Source organism: Rattus norvegicus, chromosome 1 (assembly GCF_021556685.1).
Source record: "Rattus norvegicus strain SHRSP/BbbUtx chromosome 1, alternate assembly SHRSP_T2T, whole genome shotgun sequence".
NCBI classification, from domain to species: Eukaryota; Metazoa; Chordata; class Mammalia; order Rodentia; family Muridae; genus Rattus; species Rattus norvegicus.
In genome coordinates, this window is record NC_141534.1 from 90609728 (window position 1) to 90626382 (window position 16655).

The window sequence follows — 16655 nt, forward strand, 5'->3', positions numbered from 1 at the left end:
GTCTCAGGTGCTAGGATTACCCATGTGAGCCCGAATGCCTGGCTTCAGCCTTCATGCGAGTGGGCCAGGTTTTGAGTGAAAGCCATAGACATGTGGGTGGTCACCAAAGGTCCAGAATGCAGGATGCTAACCACCTTGTCATAAAACCACACCGATCAAAGGAGGACTAGATCCAAAGACCCTCCATCTTGGCTCTGGGAACCCCAGAAAAGAAGCCACACGGATGCCAAGGAAACTGGACTCATTTATTCTTTCATTGAAAGAATTTGGTCTAGAGTTGGACGCAGGAAGATGGGAGATGCTGGGACAGGGAGATGTAGGACCATCCTGGTCAGGTGATGAGAGCAAAAGGGCCGGGTGTCCGGTTTTCCTTTCCCCTAACTCGGAGTTTATGTAGTAACTACTCTCCTTTCAGGAGAGTAAGGAGCTGGTCTGTAAAAATGCCAGCGTACGTGGTCATGGCCGCCGAGCTTTTGCTGTACATGTCCCTGGAGAGAAGAGAGCACAAGGAGGAGTTGGAAGGAAGAGCCTAGAGACTGAAGCCCTGGGTCTGAGGGAGAAAAGGAAGGTTTGGACCTCGCATTTGACAGAAAGGAGATGGGGGCCGTATTCCTTAGTCTGGGGGGAAGACTGGGGTAATGCCTTGGTGTGAGGGAGGGGAGGAGGGGCGTTAGGGATTGGATCCTTGAGTCTAAGGGGAGATGGTTAGGCTTGGACCCTGAGCCTGAAAGAGGAAGTTGGGATCTGGACTTGAGTCTGAGGGATGAGGTCAGTGTCTGGATTCCAGAGTTTTGAGGTAGGAGGGCTAGAGCTTAGACCCATGAGTCTAAGGAAGAAGGGTCTGAGGGAAGAGAGCTGGGGCCTGGACTCCTGGGTCTGAGGGAGGAGGGATAGGGCATAGACCTCTGGTTCTGAGGGCATATGCTGGGATCTGTCCCCACTGGGAGAGACACACCTCAGTTTCTCGTCCACGCTGGTCAGGTATGTCTTCTGGTATAGTTCTCCGGCGGCCGCCTTGGCAGAGTTCCAGTAACTGAACAAGTGCTCCTGTACCGTGTCCAGCAGAGCTGAGCTGCCCGGATCATCTTCCTCGGTCCCCTGGACCTCTGTGGGAAGCACGAGAGTTAGACTGGAGGTGCTGAGGGGACTTTGGATGAGTGGAAGCAGGTGAGGAAGACAAGGGAATGGCTGAGGAAGGTGGGGAGCTCTTGAGGGGTCACCCCGCCCCTCCCTTACTCACCTCTCCCCACCACCTTGCAGTTCCACCCACTTACCGTTTCCCAACACTAGGAGAGCCAGGAATAGAGCCAGGAAGAAACGAGACCCCATGCTGTCTGGGACCTGGAGCATTGAGGACAAGGTTGTGTTAGACAGCGGGGTCACTGGGCAGTGCATTCCTAGGGTCCTGTTCACCAGGGGTGGGTGGGACCCTACTCTGTCCCTATTCCTGCCCAACAATGATTTGAAACCTGTTAATTCAGATGAGGTCCCTCCTGGAATTCTACTCTAGAGGGTTGTGTTTTGGGGAGGGAGGGGGCAAAGGGGGGGCAGGATCACACAAGGTCTCATCACTATGTAGCACTGGTTGGTCTGGGGTTCACTATGTAGACCAGGTTGGCCTCAAATTCAGAGTCACCTGCCTTGAGCTCTCAAGTACTAGGGTTGGTGGCGTGTGCCATTACAACACGTGTGTGTGTGTGTGTGTGTGTGTGTGTGTGTGTGTGTGTGTGGTGTGTGTGGTGTGTGTGTGTGTGTGTGTGTGTGTGTGTGTGTGAAGCCAGGCATAGAAGTGTATGTTTTTAATCCCAGAACTTGGAAGGCAGAAGCAGGCTGATCTCTTTGGGTTCAAGGTGAGCCTGGTCTACAATGTGAATTCTAGGACAGCCTGAGCTGTCTGGAAAACAATATAACAAGAAGATGATAATAATAGAAGAAATGCACGTGGCTGTTCTGCCCGCATGTATGTCAGTGCCCTTAGTGCAGGCCTAGTCCCTGTGGAGGCCGGGAAATGGTTGGATTCTGGAATTAGAGATGTTAGTGAACCGAACCCAAGGGGTTTTTTGTTTGTTTGGGTTTTTGTTATTGTTGTTGCTGTTGTTGTTTTGACAGGGTTTCTCTGTAGCCTTGGCTGTCCTGGAACAGTGCTGGATTAAAGCCGAGTGCCACCAAAGCCCCCTGTTTCCTTAAGAGCAACAAGCGCTCTTAACCACCGAACCATGTCTCAAAGCTCCACTTTAAAAAGCCAAAAACCCCCACAACGTCTCACATAGCCGAGGCTGGCCTCAAATTGACTAAGTAGAGGCTGACCTTAAACTCCTGAGCGCCCTGTCCCCACCTCTGGAATGCTGGGATCACATGTGTGTCACCACATCTAGTTTCCTGTGGTCCTGAGACTCAAACCTAGAACCCTAAGCTTCCCAGGAAAGCACTCTACTCTCTGAGCTACAACTCCCGTCCTGCTCTTCAGATTTTGACACGCCCTGCCTTTTCTTTCTAATAAGAAAGAAGAACAAAGGAAGGATTGAAAGAGTTGAAGGAGCTTGCAACCCCATAAAAACAACAATGCCAACCAACCAGAGCTTCCACTATCGAAAGACTATACATGGACTGACCCAGGGCTCCAACTGCATATGTAGCAGAGAATAGCCTTGTTGGGGCACCAGTGGAAGGGGAAGCCCTTGGTCTTGCCAAGGTTGGACCCCCAGTGCAGGGAAATATGGGAGAGGGCAATAAGGGGGATGTATAGGGGGAATACTTGTACGGGGGAGGGGGAGGGGAGGAAATGGGGGCTTATGGACATATCCCAGTTATGGCTTCCTAACCGGGAAGGGGAATAACCTTTGAAATGTAAGTAAAGAAATATATAATAAAAAATTTTTAAAAAAAGAAGCAAAGACAAGACAAAACAAAACTAGATTCTTTCTAGGTAGATCAGACTGGCGTTGAACTCACAGCAGACCCCTGCCTCTGTCTCTAAGGTGCTGAGATGACAGTATGTGATGCAATGGCAGGGTACATTTTTTTTGTTGTTGTTCTTTTTTTTTTCGGAGCTGGGGACCGAACCCAGGGCCTTGCGCTTCCTAGGCAAGCACTCTACCACTGAGCTAAATCCCCAACCCCGGGGACATTTTTATAAGCGGTAGTGCTGTCACTCAAGGTCTGCTACATACTAGTGAAAGGCAGACAAGGAAACTGAGACACATCTCTTCATTCATTCATTCATTCATTCATTCATTCATTCATTCATTCAGGAAAGCTGTCATGAGGCCTAAACAGCCCTGGAGTAGTAGGAAATATAAACAAAACTTTTTTAAAAAAAGATTTATTATATATAAGTACACTGTAGCTGTCTTAGTTCACACCAGAAGAGGACATCGGATCCCATTACAGATGGTTATGAGCCACCATGTGGTTGCTGGGATTTGAACTCAGGACCTCTGGAAGAGCAGTCAGTGCTCTTAACCACTGAGCCATCTCTCCAGCCCCTAAACAAAACTTGTAAAAACAAACAAATAAATTCTTTGGTAAAATCTTGAGGGTGGTGCTGGGCACACTGTGTGAGATGGTTCAGCCGATAAGTATCTGACACCAAGCCAGAGGACTTGAGTTCAAATCCTGGGAACCAAGTAAGTAGTGGAAGGAGAGACCCTACTCCTTCAAGCAGTCTTCTTCTTCTTTTTTTTTTTTTTTTTTTTTGGTTCTTTTTTTTTTTCGGAGCTGGGGACCGAACCCAGGGCCTTGCGCTTTCTAGGCAAGCGCTCTACCACTGAGCTAAATCCCCAACCCCTCAAGCAGTCTTCTGACTTCTACATGTGTGCCATGGCATATACAAACACACAGACACACATACATACATACATACATACATACATACATACATACATACATACGTACATAAAATATAAGAAAAAATAATTGAGCCTGCCAGGCAGTGATGGCACCTTCCTGTAATCTCAGTATTTCAGAGGTGGAGGCAGGAGGATCAGAATTCCAAGGTCACCAGGCATGGTGGGCACACGTTAAACCTAGCGTTCCCAGAGAGGTAGAGGCAGGCAGATTTTTGTGAATTCAAGGCCAGTCCGGTCTACAAATGCAGGTCCAGGCAGCCAGGGCTCTATTACACAGAAAAATACTGCATGTGGGGGGGGTGAGAGACAGAGTGAGAGAGAGAGAGACAGACACACACACACAGAGAGACAAAGACAGAGAGACACAGAGTCAGACACAGCGACACAGAGATACAGAGACACAGAGACAGACACATAGAGACAGACAGACACAGAGAGACACAGAGATAGAGACAGACAGACAGACACACACACACACACACACACACACAGAGAGAGAGAGAGAGAGAGAGAGAGAGAGAGAGAGAGAGAGAGAGAGAGAGAGGCACTCTGGGACCTGGGACACCTGTCACACCAGACAGACGCTCCTGCCTCTAGTGTCTTCAGAGTCTTGGGCTTGTCTCTGCTTTGCTCAGCCGTCCTTTCTTGCTTGCCGATGGTTGTATAATCAGGACACAAATCATCTCCCATATTTTGGAGATGAGAAACTGAGACAGCAAGGGGCTGAAATCCAGGCCGGAAAGCGATGGCGGGGGAGGGGGTTTTAGTGGTAACTAGAGAGAACTAACTACCTTCCAGAGGACCTGGGTTCGATTCCCAGTACCTACAAGGTGGTTCACAGCCGGCTCTAAGTCTAGTCCCAGGGGATCCAGTGTCCTCCTCTGGATCTCTAGGATCTCTAGGGAGTCGGGATACATGGGGTGAACAGACACATGCAGGGAAAACACCCATACATGCAAGAAAGTAAATAAATAATAGATTTTTTAAAAAAAGGTAGAGATGAAACCTGGGAGAAGGGCCAAGTTAAACAAATAGAGCATGACTATAAATTCCATGGTTTTAGTCAGGCACACCACAGCATGCCTGGTCAAGCCGAGACGGGAGGAACGTAAGTTCAAGGCTCACCTGGGCTGGACTACATAGTGAGACCCTGTCTCAAAGGAAGGAAGAAAAGAAGGAAGGAAGGAAGGAAGGAAGGAAGGAAGGAAGGAAGGAAGGGAGGGAGGGAGGGAAGGAAGAAAAAGTCTTTCAATCCCATCTAAGACATCTAAGGTGTTTAGTCCTATAACTTTCTGCTTTAGGAATCTCCCCTCCCCACCTATATCCCACCTCAACCCCTCGGCCCACCTCTTACCTGAGTGCAATGGGCAGGATGGACTATCCTCACTAACTTCAGTGGGCTGGCAGGCTTTATAGCTCTGGAGGCCCCCTCCTTCCATATCAGCCTCTGTCCTAGGCCAAAGTCCTGGCCAACAGAGCCACAGAGGGGGTGGGGCAGCAGGCCTGGAAGAGTAGTGGCCAGTGACGTTCCCTGTCAGGTCGTGCCGCAGGGGAGTCCCACTTTGAGAAGCCACCCATAAACTGGACAGGGCTGTAATCTCAAGCTTTTTCAGAAGGCTGAGGCAGGAGGATTAAGAATTCAGAGTGAGTCCAGGAACCACTGAGCAACTTAGCAAGATTTCTATCTGAAAATGAAAAGGTTTGTTATGGTTTTATTCTAACACGGGATCTCATGTAGCTCAGGCTACCCCTGGAACGCTCTGTGTAGCTGAGTGTGTCCTCATCTTCCAAGTGCTGGCATTAAAGGTTTGTACCACCATGGCCAGCCTTGTCTACACACAGCAAGTTCCAGGAAGCTGGGAAGCTGGCCCACCCTGTAACAGAGCTTGCTACCAAGACTGATCTGCGTTCATCCCCCCATGTGACGGGAGAGAACAAACTCTTTTTTTTTTTTCTCTTTTTTTTTTTTTTTTCGGAGCTGGGGACCGAATCCAGGGCCTTGCGCTTGCTAGGCAAGCGCTCTACCACTGAGCTAAATCCCCAACCCCGAGAACAAACTCTTGAAGGTTGTCTTCTCACTCCTACATGTACACACGGCACACACACACACACACACACACACACACACACACGCGTGTGCGCGCACACATATAAATGTAATAATTAGCAGTCTGTCACATTAACCACTCAGCTACCTTGTCATCCCCTCAATAAATGTAATTTTAAAAGGAAGGAAGGCTGAGGCTGGGGCTCAGTGATAGGGTATTACCTGGCATGTACTAGGCCCTGGGTTCCATCCCTAGAGCCTCTCCTCACTGTCTCCCACAAAAGAGAGACAATCCCCCAATTCCTGAGAGAGATCGGTGTGCTTGGGTGTTGTGAAGGGCTTTCTGGGTTTGCGGAACCCACTTGGAATTCTGTATAAGGTCTGCATGCTCTAGGGAGAGAGGGGCATTGTGAGGATGTGGGTTATCTGACCTATGCCGGCCTCCAAGACTTTGCCTCCTGAATCTGAGCTGGCGCCTGGAAGTCTCCTGTTCACTTCAAGCCGGAACCCATGGGCAGGGGGAGGGTTATCACTTTGGCCCCTTCCCCTAAAGCTTTCCTGTGTCCTCCCCAGTCAGGTGACAGCTTTCCACTTATTAACTCCTAGATATGATGGAAGGTTGACCTCTGGCCTCAAGAGGAGCTATGCATCCGGTGACACAGATCAAGAACAAACACCTTTATTGTGGGTTCCAGGGGAGGGAGGTACGTGGTGGCACTTTAACCCTGAGTCCAGTCCCTGCAGAGCAGTCTGGGACACAGGCTGTGGGTCTTGTTTAGGAGGTGGTCTCTGGAGCTCTGCAGCCAGGCCTGAGTTCGGGGACCCAGGTCTTTCAGGTGATCTTCATAGTAGGTCTGCACGAAGCCCTGGATAGCTCTGGGGCCCCTGTGTAAAGGGCACATCTCAGATGACAAACCAGATACTCCAGCTGTATTGCCCGTTTACTTCTGACCTTTTTCAGACTCAATACTCCAGAGTCTTTGTACTCTTCCCTCAGACCCAGGAGTCCAGACTCCCATCTTTCCTCCCTCAGACCCAGGAGTCCAGATCCCCAGCCCTTCTCTCTCAGACCCAGGAGTCCAGACTCCCATCTCTCCTCCCTCAGACCCAGGAGTCCAGATCCCCAGCCCTCCTCCCTCAGACCCAGAAGTCCAGATCCCCTCAGACCCAGGAGTCCAGATCCCCAGACCTCCTCCCTCAGACCCAGGCATCCAGATCCCCTCCTCCCTCAGATCCAGGAGTCCAGATCCCCAGCCCTCCTCCCTCAGACCCAAGAGTCCAGATCCCCAGCCCTCCTCCCTCAGACCCAGGAGTCCAGATCCCCAGCCCTCCTCCCTCAGACCCAGGGGTCCAGGTCCCAGCCTTCTTCCCTCAGACTCAGGGTCTAGTCACAGGCTTTCTCTCCTCTCTAACTCTGGTGTCCCCTCCCAGCTGAGCACAAGAACTCTCTCACCAGAACCACCGCCATCTGTCCCTGGTTCTGGTCACCAGTGGTTCCACCATCTCCATCACCCTGGCTCTTACCAGGCTCCAGCGGCTGTTCTCAGGGCCAGGAGTGGGGGTCAAGCTTTCTGTAGGCATGGATGCTGGGGGAAACCACAGAGGAGCTTGAGATCTCAGAACCCCATTCCTTTCTCCCTGTATGTTACTCCTGGGGACAGGGGGACTCATCTCTGTACTCGGACACCCACGTCACCCCTTATTACAAGTCACACTTGACTTTGCCTGTCCTAGGCTCAGTTTCCCATCCTATAGAAGGGGGTGCAATGATGCTCTTTCTGTGTACTGTATAACACAGGAACAAGTAAGCAGGAATGTGCCCGGTATATTGCACAGCCTTTCTCATCCTGGCCTATTAGGCCCTCTGACACCACAGCCTTCTCTCCACCATCTGATCCGGTCTCTTCCTCACTGCTGGCCCCTCCCTTGTCTCTGCCTCCTGAGAGTTTTCTTGCTCAGTCTGCAACTTCACTTCCCACCTGGTGCCTCTCTCCTCTAACCACCTAACCCTCCTGCCCTAGGATGGGCCCCTGACCCAGAAAACCCCCTGCCTCCCAGTCCTTCCCACAAAACTAGCTGCCTCCTCCATGCACCGAGGAGCAAAAGCCCGCTGTAATTTATCTTCTACCATGGACAATGTCCCTTCTGGGACACACACACAGACACACAGACACACAGACACACAGACACACACACACACACACACACACACCACACCAAGGTAGAGACTCACTCCCACATACTAGCTGGCGCACAAGTACTTGTGTATACTTGTGTTGTTTGGTCTTTTGGTAACATTTTTTTTTCTTTTCTTTTTTTCGGAGCTGGGGACCGAACCCAGGGTCTTGCGCTTGCTACCACTGAGCTAAATCCCCAACCCCTTTGGTAATATTTTTAAAATTAATTAATTGGGGTGGGGTAGAGCACTTGCCTAGCAAGCGCAAGATCCTGGGTTCGGTCCTCAGCTCCAAAAAAAAAAAAAAAAAAAAAAAAAAAGACAAAATAATAATAAGATTAGGGGCTGGGGATTTAGCTCAGTGGTAGAGCGCTTACCTAGGAAGCTCAAGGCCCTGGGTTCGGTCCCCAGCTCCAAAAAAAAGAACCAAAAAATAATAATAATAATAAGATTAATTAATTAACTATTTTATGCACAAACACCATTGATCTCTTCAGACACACCAGAAGAGGGCATCAGATCTTACTACAAATGGTTGTGAGCCACCATGTGGTTGCTGGGAATTGAACTCAGGACACCTCTGGAAAAGCAGTCAATGCTCTTAACCACTGAGCCATCTCTCCAGACCTTCTTTTTGTTTTTCAAGATATGGTTTCTCTGTGTAGCCCTGGCTGTCCTGGAACTCACTGTGTAGACCAGGCTGGCCTCGAACATGCAGAGATCTCCCTGCCCCTCCTTCTGAGTGCTGGGACTGAAGGGGGTGTACCACCACTGCAGAGCTCCCCAATTTTTTTCTTTAGTTGATGAATCTTCCTATGTAACCCATACTGGCCTCCAAAGTCCCCTTGCCTCAGCGACCCCCCCCCGCTTGAGAATTGGCATGCATGTGCCTTTTAGACCTGACTCGTTAGGTGATTGTATTTTAATTAATTAATTATTTTACTGGATGTTGAACCAAAAGCCTCATGCATGCTTTGCAGGTGCTTTACCATTCAGGCCGTTCTGTCTGAAAATTAAAAAGAAAAAAGGGCTGGAGAGGCAGCTCAGCTGTAAAGAGCACTGTCCGCTTAACAGCACTCACTGCTTTTCCAGAGGACCTGGGTTCAATTCTCAGCCCCCCCATGACAGCTCACAACTGTCTGTAACCCTAGTTCCAGGGGATCTGGCACCCTCACACAGACAAATGTGTAGGCAAGACCCCAATGCACACAAAACAAAAATAAAATAAAATAATAAGAGGAATTTAAAAATTATTTATGTATGTATGTGCTACATGTTTCTGCGTGAGGTCCTCTGTGTCTCATGACGCTGGTGTTAAGGTCAGAGGACAACCTTCAGAAACATGTTCCTTTCTGACATCATGTGGGTTCCGGGCACTAACCTCTGGTTCCAGGCTTTTGTGGCACACACCTTTACCCACTGAGTCATCTCATGAGTCCCAGTTTTCTGTACTTTCAAAAACTGAGTGTCGGGGCGGGGCTGGACAGATGGCTCAGAGGTTAAGAGCATTGAGAGGTTGTGAGTTCAATTCCTAGCAAACGCATGGTGGCTCACAACCATCTGTAATGGGATCTGGTGTGTCTGAAGACAGCTGCAGTGCACTCAGATGCATCAAATAAATAAATAATTAAATAGCAAACAAACAAAACAAAAAAGATCTGAGTGTCTCTAAACTGTCGGGAGGACCCTCGGTCTGCAATCCTCCTGCCTCAGCCTTCGAATAGTTGGGATTACAGATCCACACCAATGTTGTCTGCTTTTGGGATACAATTTTGACTGCATGAACAAAACACAAAGCTATGTGCTAGCACGCATGCAGAGAGACAGCCTCCTGGATAGCCACACACTTAGAACTTTTCAGACATGTACCCTATAGAGAGCACACACATGCCCACCCAGGAAGCTTTGCCGGCTTGTGATTCTGGTGATTAGGAGATAGAATCAGGAAGATCAGGAGTTCAGTCTGGGCCACCTGAGACCCTGCCTCAAAACAAAATAAAACTGAAAAAACTACAGACAGCCACACACCCACAAATAAATGGTATCAAGTAAGAGCGACCAAAGCATACTTATGCCCATGGTGGGACATAAACCTTTGTCACAACTGCAGCTGGGGCCAAAGGGCAGAGGAGAAGGCTTCACTGGGAGTTCTTCCTTTGAATATACAAGGCCCTGATTTTGATGCCAGCATCAAATAAGCCACTAGTGGTGGGGCATGCCCTTAGGCTGAGCACATTGGGGGTGGGGGACGGGTGAGGGGGTGGGGGTGGGGATGGAGGTGTGGGTGTGGAGAAAGGAATATTCAGAATTCAAGATCATCCTTAGCTGTATCTGGAGTTCAAAGCCAACCCGGGCTACATGAGACCATGTGTGTATACGTGCTTGTGTGTGTGTGTGTGTGTGTGTGTGTGTGTGTGTGCATGACCGTGTGTGTGCACGTGTGCTGTGCATGTGCATGTGTGTGTTGCGCTCCTCTTACATGGCTACTGGCCTACTGATGAAGCCACAGCTGTGCCCCATCCAGGGAACCCCCCTCCAACAGCCCCCCTCAACTCCTCACCTACAAAGCAGGCCAGGAACAGCACAGAGAGGCAGAGTGATGGCAGGGTCTGCTGCCTGCATCTCAGCAGGGACATTTCTGGGGACTTGGGCCTCTGTGTCTCTGTCCCTCTGTACTCCACTCTTCACACCGGGGAAGGGACAGGCAACACTGGGAAGAGCCCTCCCCTTGTGACCTCCCCAATCCCCTTGGCAGGACTTCAAAGCGATGGGGCCAGTGACTGTGAGAGGCAGAGGCTCTGCCCACTCTTGCCTGGCTCCCCCTTTCCTAGACAGAGTGTGGCTCTGGCCTCAGAGAAGACAGGAAGCCCCGACACTGACTCCACACGCCACCAGAGTTTTCCTGGACTCCGTTTCTTCCTTTGAGAAATGAGCCCATAATCCACACTTTGAGAGAGATTGGGGGGTTGGGGATTTAGCTCAGTGGTAGAGCCCTGGGTTCAGTCCCCAGCTCCGGGGGGGGGGGGAGAGATTGGTGTGTGTGAGGGGTTCCTTCTGTCCTAATTGAGGCAGGGTCTCAAGTAGCCCAGGCTGGCCTGGAATTCATTGTGTAGCCATGTGACTTGAATTTTGAGTTCTTCTAGCTAACATTTAAAAAATGTATTTTTAAAAAAGATTTATTAAGCGCAAGGCCCTGGGTTCGGTCCCCAGCTCCGAAAAAAAGAACCAAAAAAAAAAAAAAAGATTTATTTATTTATTTTATATATAACTCACTGTTGCTGTCTTCAGACAGGCCAGAAGAGGGCGTCAGATCCCATCACAGACGGTTGTGAGCCACCAGGTGGTGGCTGGGAATTGAACTCAGGACCTCTGGAAGAGCAGTCAGTGCTCTTAACCACTGAGCCATCTCTCCAGCCCTCTTTAATGCTTTTTTGTTTTTTTGGTTTTTTTCCTTTTTTTTCGGAGCTGGGGACTGAACCCAGGGCCTTGCGCTTCCTAGGCAAGCGCTCTACCACTGAGCTAAATCCCCAACCCTTTTTTTTGTTTTTTTGTTTTTTTTCCTTTTTTTTTTTTGGAGTTGGGGACCGAACCCAGGGCCTTGCGCTCGCTAGGCAAGCGCTCTACCGCTGAGCCAAATCCCCAACCCCCAGAATGCTTTTTTAATTATGCTATTTCTTTTATGTGTGTGTGTGTGTCTCTGTGGGTAGGTGTCTGTGTGTGTGTCTCTGTGTCTGTGTTTGTATGTGTCTGTATGTGTGTGTCTATGTCTGTGTTTATGGGTGTGCCCATGCCATGGAACATGTGTGGAGGTTAGAGGACAACTTCAACTTTCAGGAGTTGCTTCTCTCCTTCTACTGTGGATCCCAGAGAGCAAACTCTGGTAGTCTGGCTTCGTCTCAGGTAATCTTGAGGCTGCCATCGCTGCCTCCTCTTCCTTCCTCCTCTCTCTCTGTCTCTCTCCCTCTCTCATGAGTCAAGGTCTTGTTATACAGCTCATGACAGCTATGAACTCATAACCCTTTAGCCTCAGGCTCTTGAGATCTACAGTGTCAAGAGTCAAGCACATTAATGGGAAAAATTAATTTAAACATGTTCCATGCAAGATTTGGGAATTTTACCAAATGGATGTTTAGACAGTACCTACTCCTCTGACACTGAAATGTTACCGGGTACCCCGTGGTTGCTTATTGTTTACTGAGACTTAAACTCAGGGCCACCTTGACTGACCTTGAATTTCTGATGTCTCTGCCTCTGCCTTCCCAGGGCTGGGATGACACCCAGTGCCCACATGGCTAGCACACTCTGTTTCCATGCAGCAAATCCCTGATGAGGTGGGGTAGGGTGGAGAGATGGCTCAGAGGTCAAGAACACCGGTTCCTTCTCCAGAGGACCCGGGTTCAATTCCCAGTACCTTTGTGGCAGCTTGAAACTGCCTGTAACTCTGGTTTCAGAGGGTCTGACACCTTCACACAAACATACATGCAGGTAAAACACCAATGCACATGAAATACAAATTGTGTGTGTGTGTGTGTGTGTGTGTGTACTGATGGTCTTTTACCTGCAGTGGGGGCAACTGCAGAGTGACCCTGTCCCCAGATGACTGAGGAGGGCTGAGCCATCATACTGATATCATAGGGTTCCTCACGTGTTGATTTCTTGCTGACAGAAAAAAAAAAAAAAAAACAAAAAAAAAAAACACAGAGCTGCTGCTTGTCATGATGCAAAACATTTTAGGAATAGATTTTGGGGTCTGTTGCACAACCATGTAAATGTCTCAACACTGCTGACCCAGACACCCGAAACTGGCTGAAATGGTAAATTTTATGTTCTGTGGTTTTGTTTTGATTTTCCACATCAGAAAAAGAAAAACAGAAGCGCAAACCAACAAACCATAGATCCCCTACGTCTGGTTATGAAAAAGACCTCTTGCTGGACATGGTCATGGGGCGGGAGGCACACGTCAGGGACCGCAGAACTTGAGAAGCTGAAGCAGGAAGATTATTGAGTTTGAGCCTGGGTGACTTAGGAAGACCCTACTCCCCAGAAACTCTGGAGGGAGGTGGAGTTTATAGCCAAACTCCATGTCTTTTCAGCATTGAGACTACATGCAGGTTGCCGACCCTCTGCGGGCTGATTACTTCACACTAAAATGTGACTTGCTGATTTACTGTTCCCAAGCCTGAGACAGGCCAAGGCATCCAAGAGGTAATGCTCAGTTGCTATTTATTTTTTCATTTTTGAAAAAAAAAAAAAAAGATTTTAAACCAAGTATAGCGGCACATGTCTTTAACCCCAGCACTCCAGAGGGAGAGGCAGATGGACCATTGTGAGTTCAAGACCAACCTGGTCTACAGAGCTCCAGGCCACTGTGGCCATGGAGAAACTGTATCTTTGAGAAGAACAGCAACAAAAAATTATCAGGCATGGTGGCACAGGCCTTTAGTTCTAGCACACAGGAAGCAGAGGCAGGGGTCTTGCTGGAAATCTCCACACTAGGTTTTGGATTTTTAAATACAGGTTCTCCTTTCCTGATGAAGCCCTGCATGCCTAGAACTGTGAACACTTTTGTGTCTGCCTTCCCAGTGTTGGGATCATTGGCCTTTGCCACCACTGAATTTGATGCACAGTTGGGGATTGAATGCAGGGCCAAGTGCAAGTTAGTAAGTCCTCCATCAACTAGCCCACGTATGATGGTCTTTATTTGGTGTGTGCTTCTCTACACACTGTGCTCAAGGCCCAGAGGGAGCTGCTTTGGTGTTCTCCAACAAGGATTTTTTCCTATGGATGGGAATTGAACAGAGAGGGCTTTTTGTCTGGGCAGGAGCACTACCACTGAGCCACATCACCAGCCCTTCACTGGGGGATTCTGGGTAGGTGCTCTATCACTGAGCCACGCCCCCAGCCCCACACTGGGGGATTCTGGGTAGGTTGCTCTACCACTGAGCCATGCCCCTACCTAGTATTCTTTTTTCACAAATGAAGAAACTGAGACAGTAGCTGGTGGTGGGGTCTCCGTCTGAATCTAGTTGTCTCTCACTATTTCACCATGCTGGGACAGCCTGTGACCTTCCCCATGCAATGCGTACAGCCCAACAGGGAGGCTAAGGTGGGGGGCTGGGGCTGGAGCTGGGGGAGGTCTCTGTCCTTTGCCCTTAAGTCAAAGTCAGCATACAGGGTGGCTGTGGGCTGTTTGCTATTTGCTGCCTGCAATGTTTGCTCATCCTGGGGACAGGGACAGACTGAAGGTCGTTTAGGGTGGACATCAGGGACAACTGAAAAACAAGTGTTCCAGGGAGGGAGCTGGGGGCGGGGGGGGGGGAGAAAGAAGAAGGATCAGTCAGGAGACTGGGACGGGTTGGGGATCCTGTCACCCTGGCAGATGTCTGAGGTTTTGGGAGAGTCCCTGAGATCTGAACTGGCTAAGTCATCAAGAGCGCCAGGGGAATTAACGCTAACTCTCCTTTGTCTTTTTGTTTTTGAGACAGTTACACTGTAGCCAGGCTGGTCTCCAGCTCCTGGTGATCCTCAGTCAACCTCCCAGGTGTCTAATCTCCTCTCTCCTCTCCGAGTGATCTTGTTGGGATTGAGAGTCCCTACTCATGCTGCTCATCCCCCAACCCCCCTGCCCCCCCAACCCCCCTAACATCCTCCCTCAGCCACCGTCCATCTTCCACCAGTCTCTAACTGCTCACTTCTCCAGATGGATGCTTGGGGCTCTGGCAAGGAAATTTGGAGTGAAAGAGAGGCTGAGGATGTGTGGCCCAATGGGTAGAGCCCTTCACCACACACATACACATGGTGTCCGGAGTTCTGTCTCTAGCATTGCATAGGCATGGTGACAGAAGTCTGTAACTCAGGATTTGGTTGGTGGAGGGAGGAAGATGCATGGTTTACCACCTTCCAAGTTTGAGGCTAGCCTAGGCTATATGAAACTGTATCAAAAAAATAAATATTAAAAAAATCTTTTAGAAATTAATTATGTAGTGGAGTGGTGGTGGCACACACCTTTAATCCCAGCACTCAGGAGGCAGAGGTGAGCAAATCTCTTTGAGTTCAAGGCCAGCCTGGTCTACAGAGTGAGTTTCAGGACAGCCAGGACTACATGAAGAAACCCTATCTTAAAAAAAACTAGGGTTGGGGATTTAGCTCAGTGGTAGAGCGCTTGCCTAGGAAGCGCAAGGCCCTGGGTTCGGTCCCCAGCTCCGAAAAAAAAAAAAAAAAACTAAAAATAATGCTAAAACTAAAAAATAAATGTAATTAGTTATGCATATATGCTGTGAGGGTGTTGTACATATGTGTCCCTGTGGAAGCTGGAGTTGTAGATAGTTGGGATCTGCCCCGTATGGATGGTTGGAACTGACGTCAGGACAGGCCCTTAACCACTGAGCCATCTCTCCAGCCCACCTGATAAAGGCACTTGCCGCCAAGACCCACGACCTGAGTTCAATCCCCAGATCCTAGAGAAGCAACTCAGGCAAGTTGTCCTTTGACCTCAACACATTCCTTGAGGAGCACGCACACTCGCACAGTCACACACACACAATAAAGTAAGTTAGGTGGGTGTCCCCGCCCTTGTGATTCGTCAGCTGATACAATCTACAAGGGGAAAGGGAGTAGAAGATGTCGAGTGGGGTAGGGAGATGAGGTGGGGAGGGTTCAGAAGCCCTGTGAGAAGATAAGGTGAAAGACCACAGCAGACATGCTGTCAGCAGACAGAACAACTTTACATGATTGAAGGCTTAAAGTTTTGGGGGACTGAGAGCAGGGACACCCAGGTTGGGCAGAGTCTGGCTTGGGGCTTAGGATTCTGAAATGCCTCATTCGCATGGGGAAGTGTTTTAGGAATCTCAGCTGCTGACTCAACAGGTTTTGTCAGGAAAAAGGAAATTAATCCTCTAATGTCACTGAGGTCGTGTGAAATTCTTCAGGTAGAGGCAAGTGTGGGGGCTTAGAATTCCCCAGACAAGGTCAGAGCAGGAGAAGGCTGGCTAACGAAGAGTGTCTCCCATATGGCACTGAGCCCACAGGCTGTCCTGTCATAGTGGCCTTCAACCTTAATTAGCAGAGTTTTTTTTTTTAAAGTATGTTCAAAGAGTTAGAGGTGGCAGCACACACCTTTAATCCCAGCACTTTGGGTGGGAGAGTCAGGGGGATCGCTGTGAGTTAAAGACCAGACTGGTTTATGTAGGAAATATAGAGCAAGACCCAGCCTCAAAAGTGAGAAAAGAAATGAGGTAGGAAAGAATTCCTCAGTGAGGGGCTGGGGGCGTGGCTCAGTGGTAGAGCCCCTGCCTAGAATCCCCCAGTGAGGGGCTGGGGGCATGGCTCAGTGGTTAGAACCCCTGCCTAGAATCCCCCAGTGAGGGGCTGGGGGCGTGGCTCAGTGGTAGAGCCCCTGCCTAGAATCCCCCAGTGAGGGGCTGGGTGCGTGGCTCAGTGGTAGAGTAACCCAGAGCACAGGTCAGGCCCTGGGTTTTGTGGGAATGCAGTGTGCTAAGGCAGGCCTAATGCCAGGCAGTGGTGGCACACTCCTTTCATCCTAGTACTCAGGAGGCAGAGGTAGATGGTATAGGCCAGCCTGGTT

At 49.5% G+C, this 16655-nt stretch overlaps 2 protein-coding genes across 2 annotated transcripts; both read right to left on the minus strand.

Annotated features, from left to right (window-relative positions):
• Positions 1 to 226: 226 nt before the first annotated feature.
• Apoc2 (apolipoprotein C2) lies at positions 227 to 5223 on the minus strand. The gene is made up of 4 exons (NM_001085352.1): positions 5203 to 5223; positions 1275 to 1341; positions 956 to 1106; positions 227 to 488 (listed from the first exon to the last, which is right to left on the minus strand). The coding sequence occupies exons 2-4, from the start codon at positions 1327 to 1329 to the stop codon at positions 401 to 403; spliced, it is 294 nt and encodes a 97-aa protein (NP_001078821.1). The 5' UTR covers positions 1330 to 1341; positions 5203 to 5223; the 3' UTR covers positions 227 to 400.
• A 1336-nt stretch (positions 5224 to 6559) lies between these two features.
• Positions 6560 to 10747, minus strand: Apoc4 (apolipoprotein C4). Its single transcript, NM_001109419.1, has 3 exons — positions 10632 to 10747; positions 7349 to 7481; positions 6560 to 6780 (listed from the first exon to the last, which is right to left on the minus strand). The coding sequence occupies exons 1-3, from the start codon at positions 10705 to 10707 to the stop codon at positions 6615 to 6617; spliced, it is 375 nt and encodes a 124-aa protein (NP_001102889.1). The 5' UTR covers positions 10708 to 10747; the 3' UTR covers positions 6560 to 6614.
• Between the last annotated feature and the right edge of the window lie 5908 nt (positions 10748 to 16655).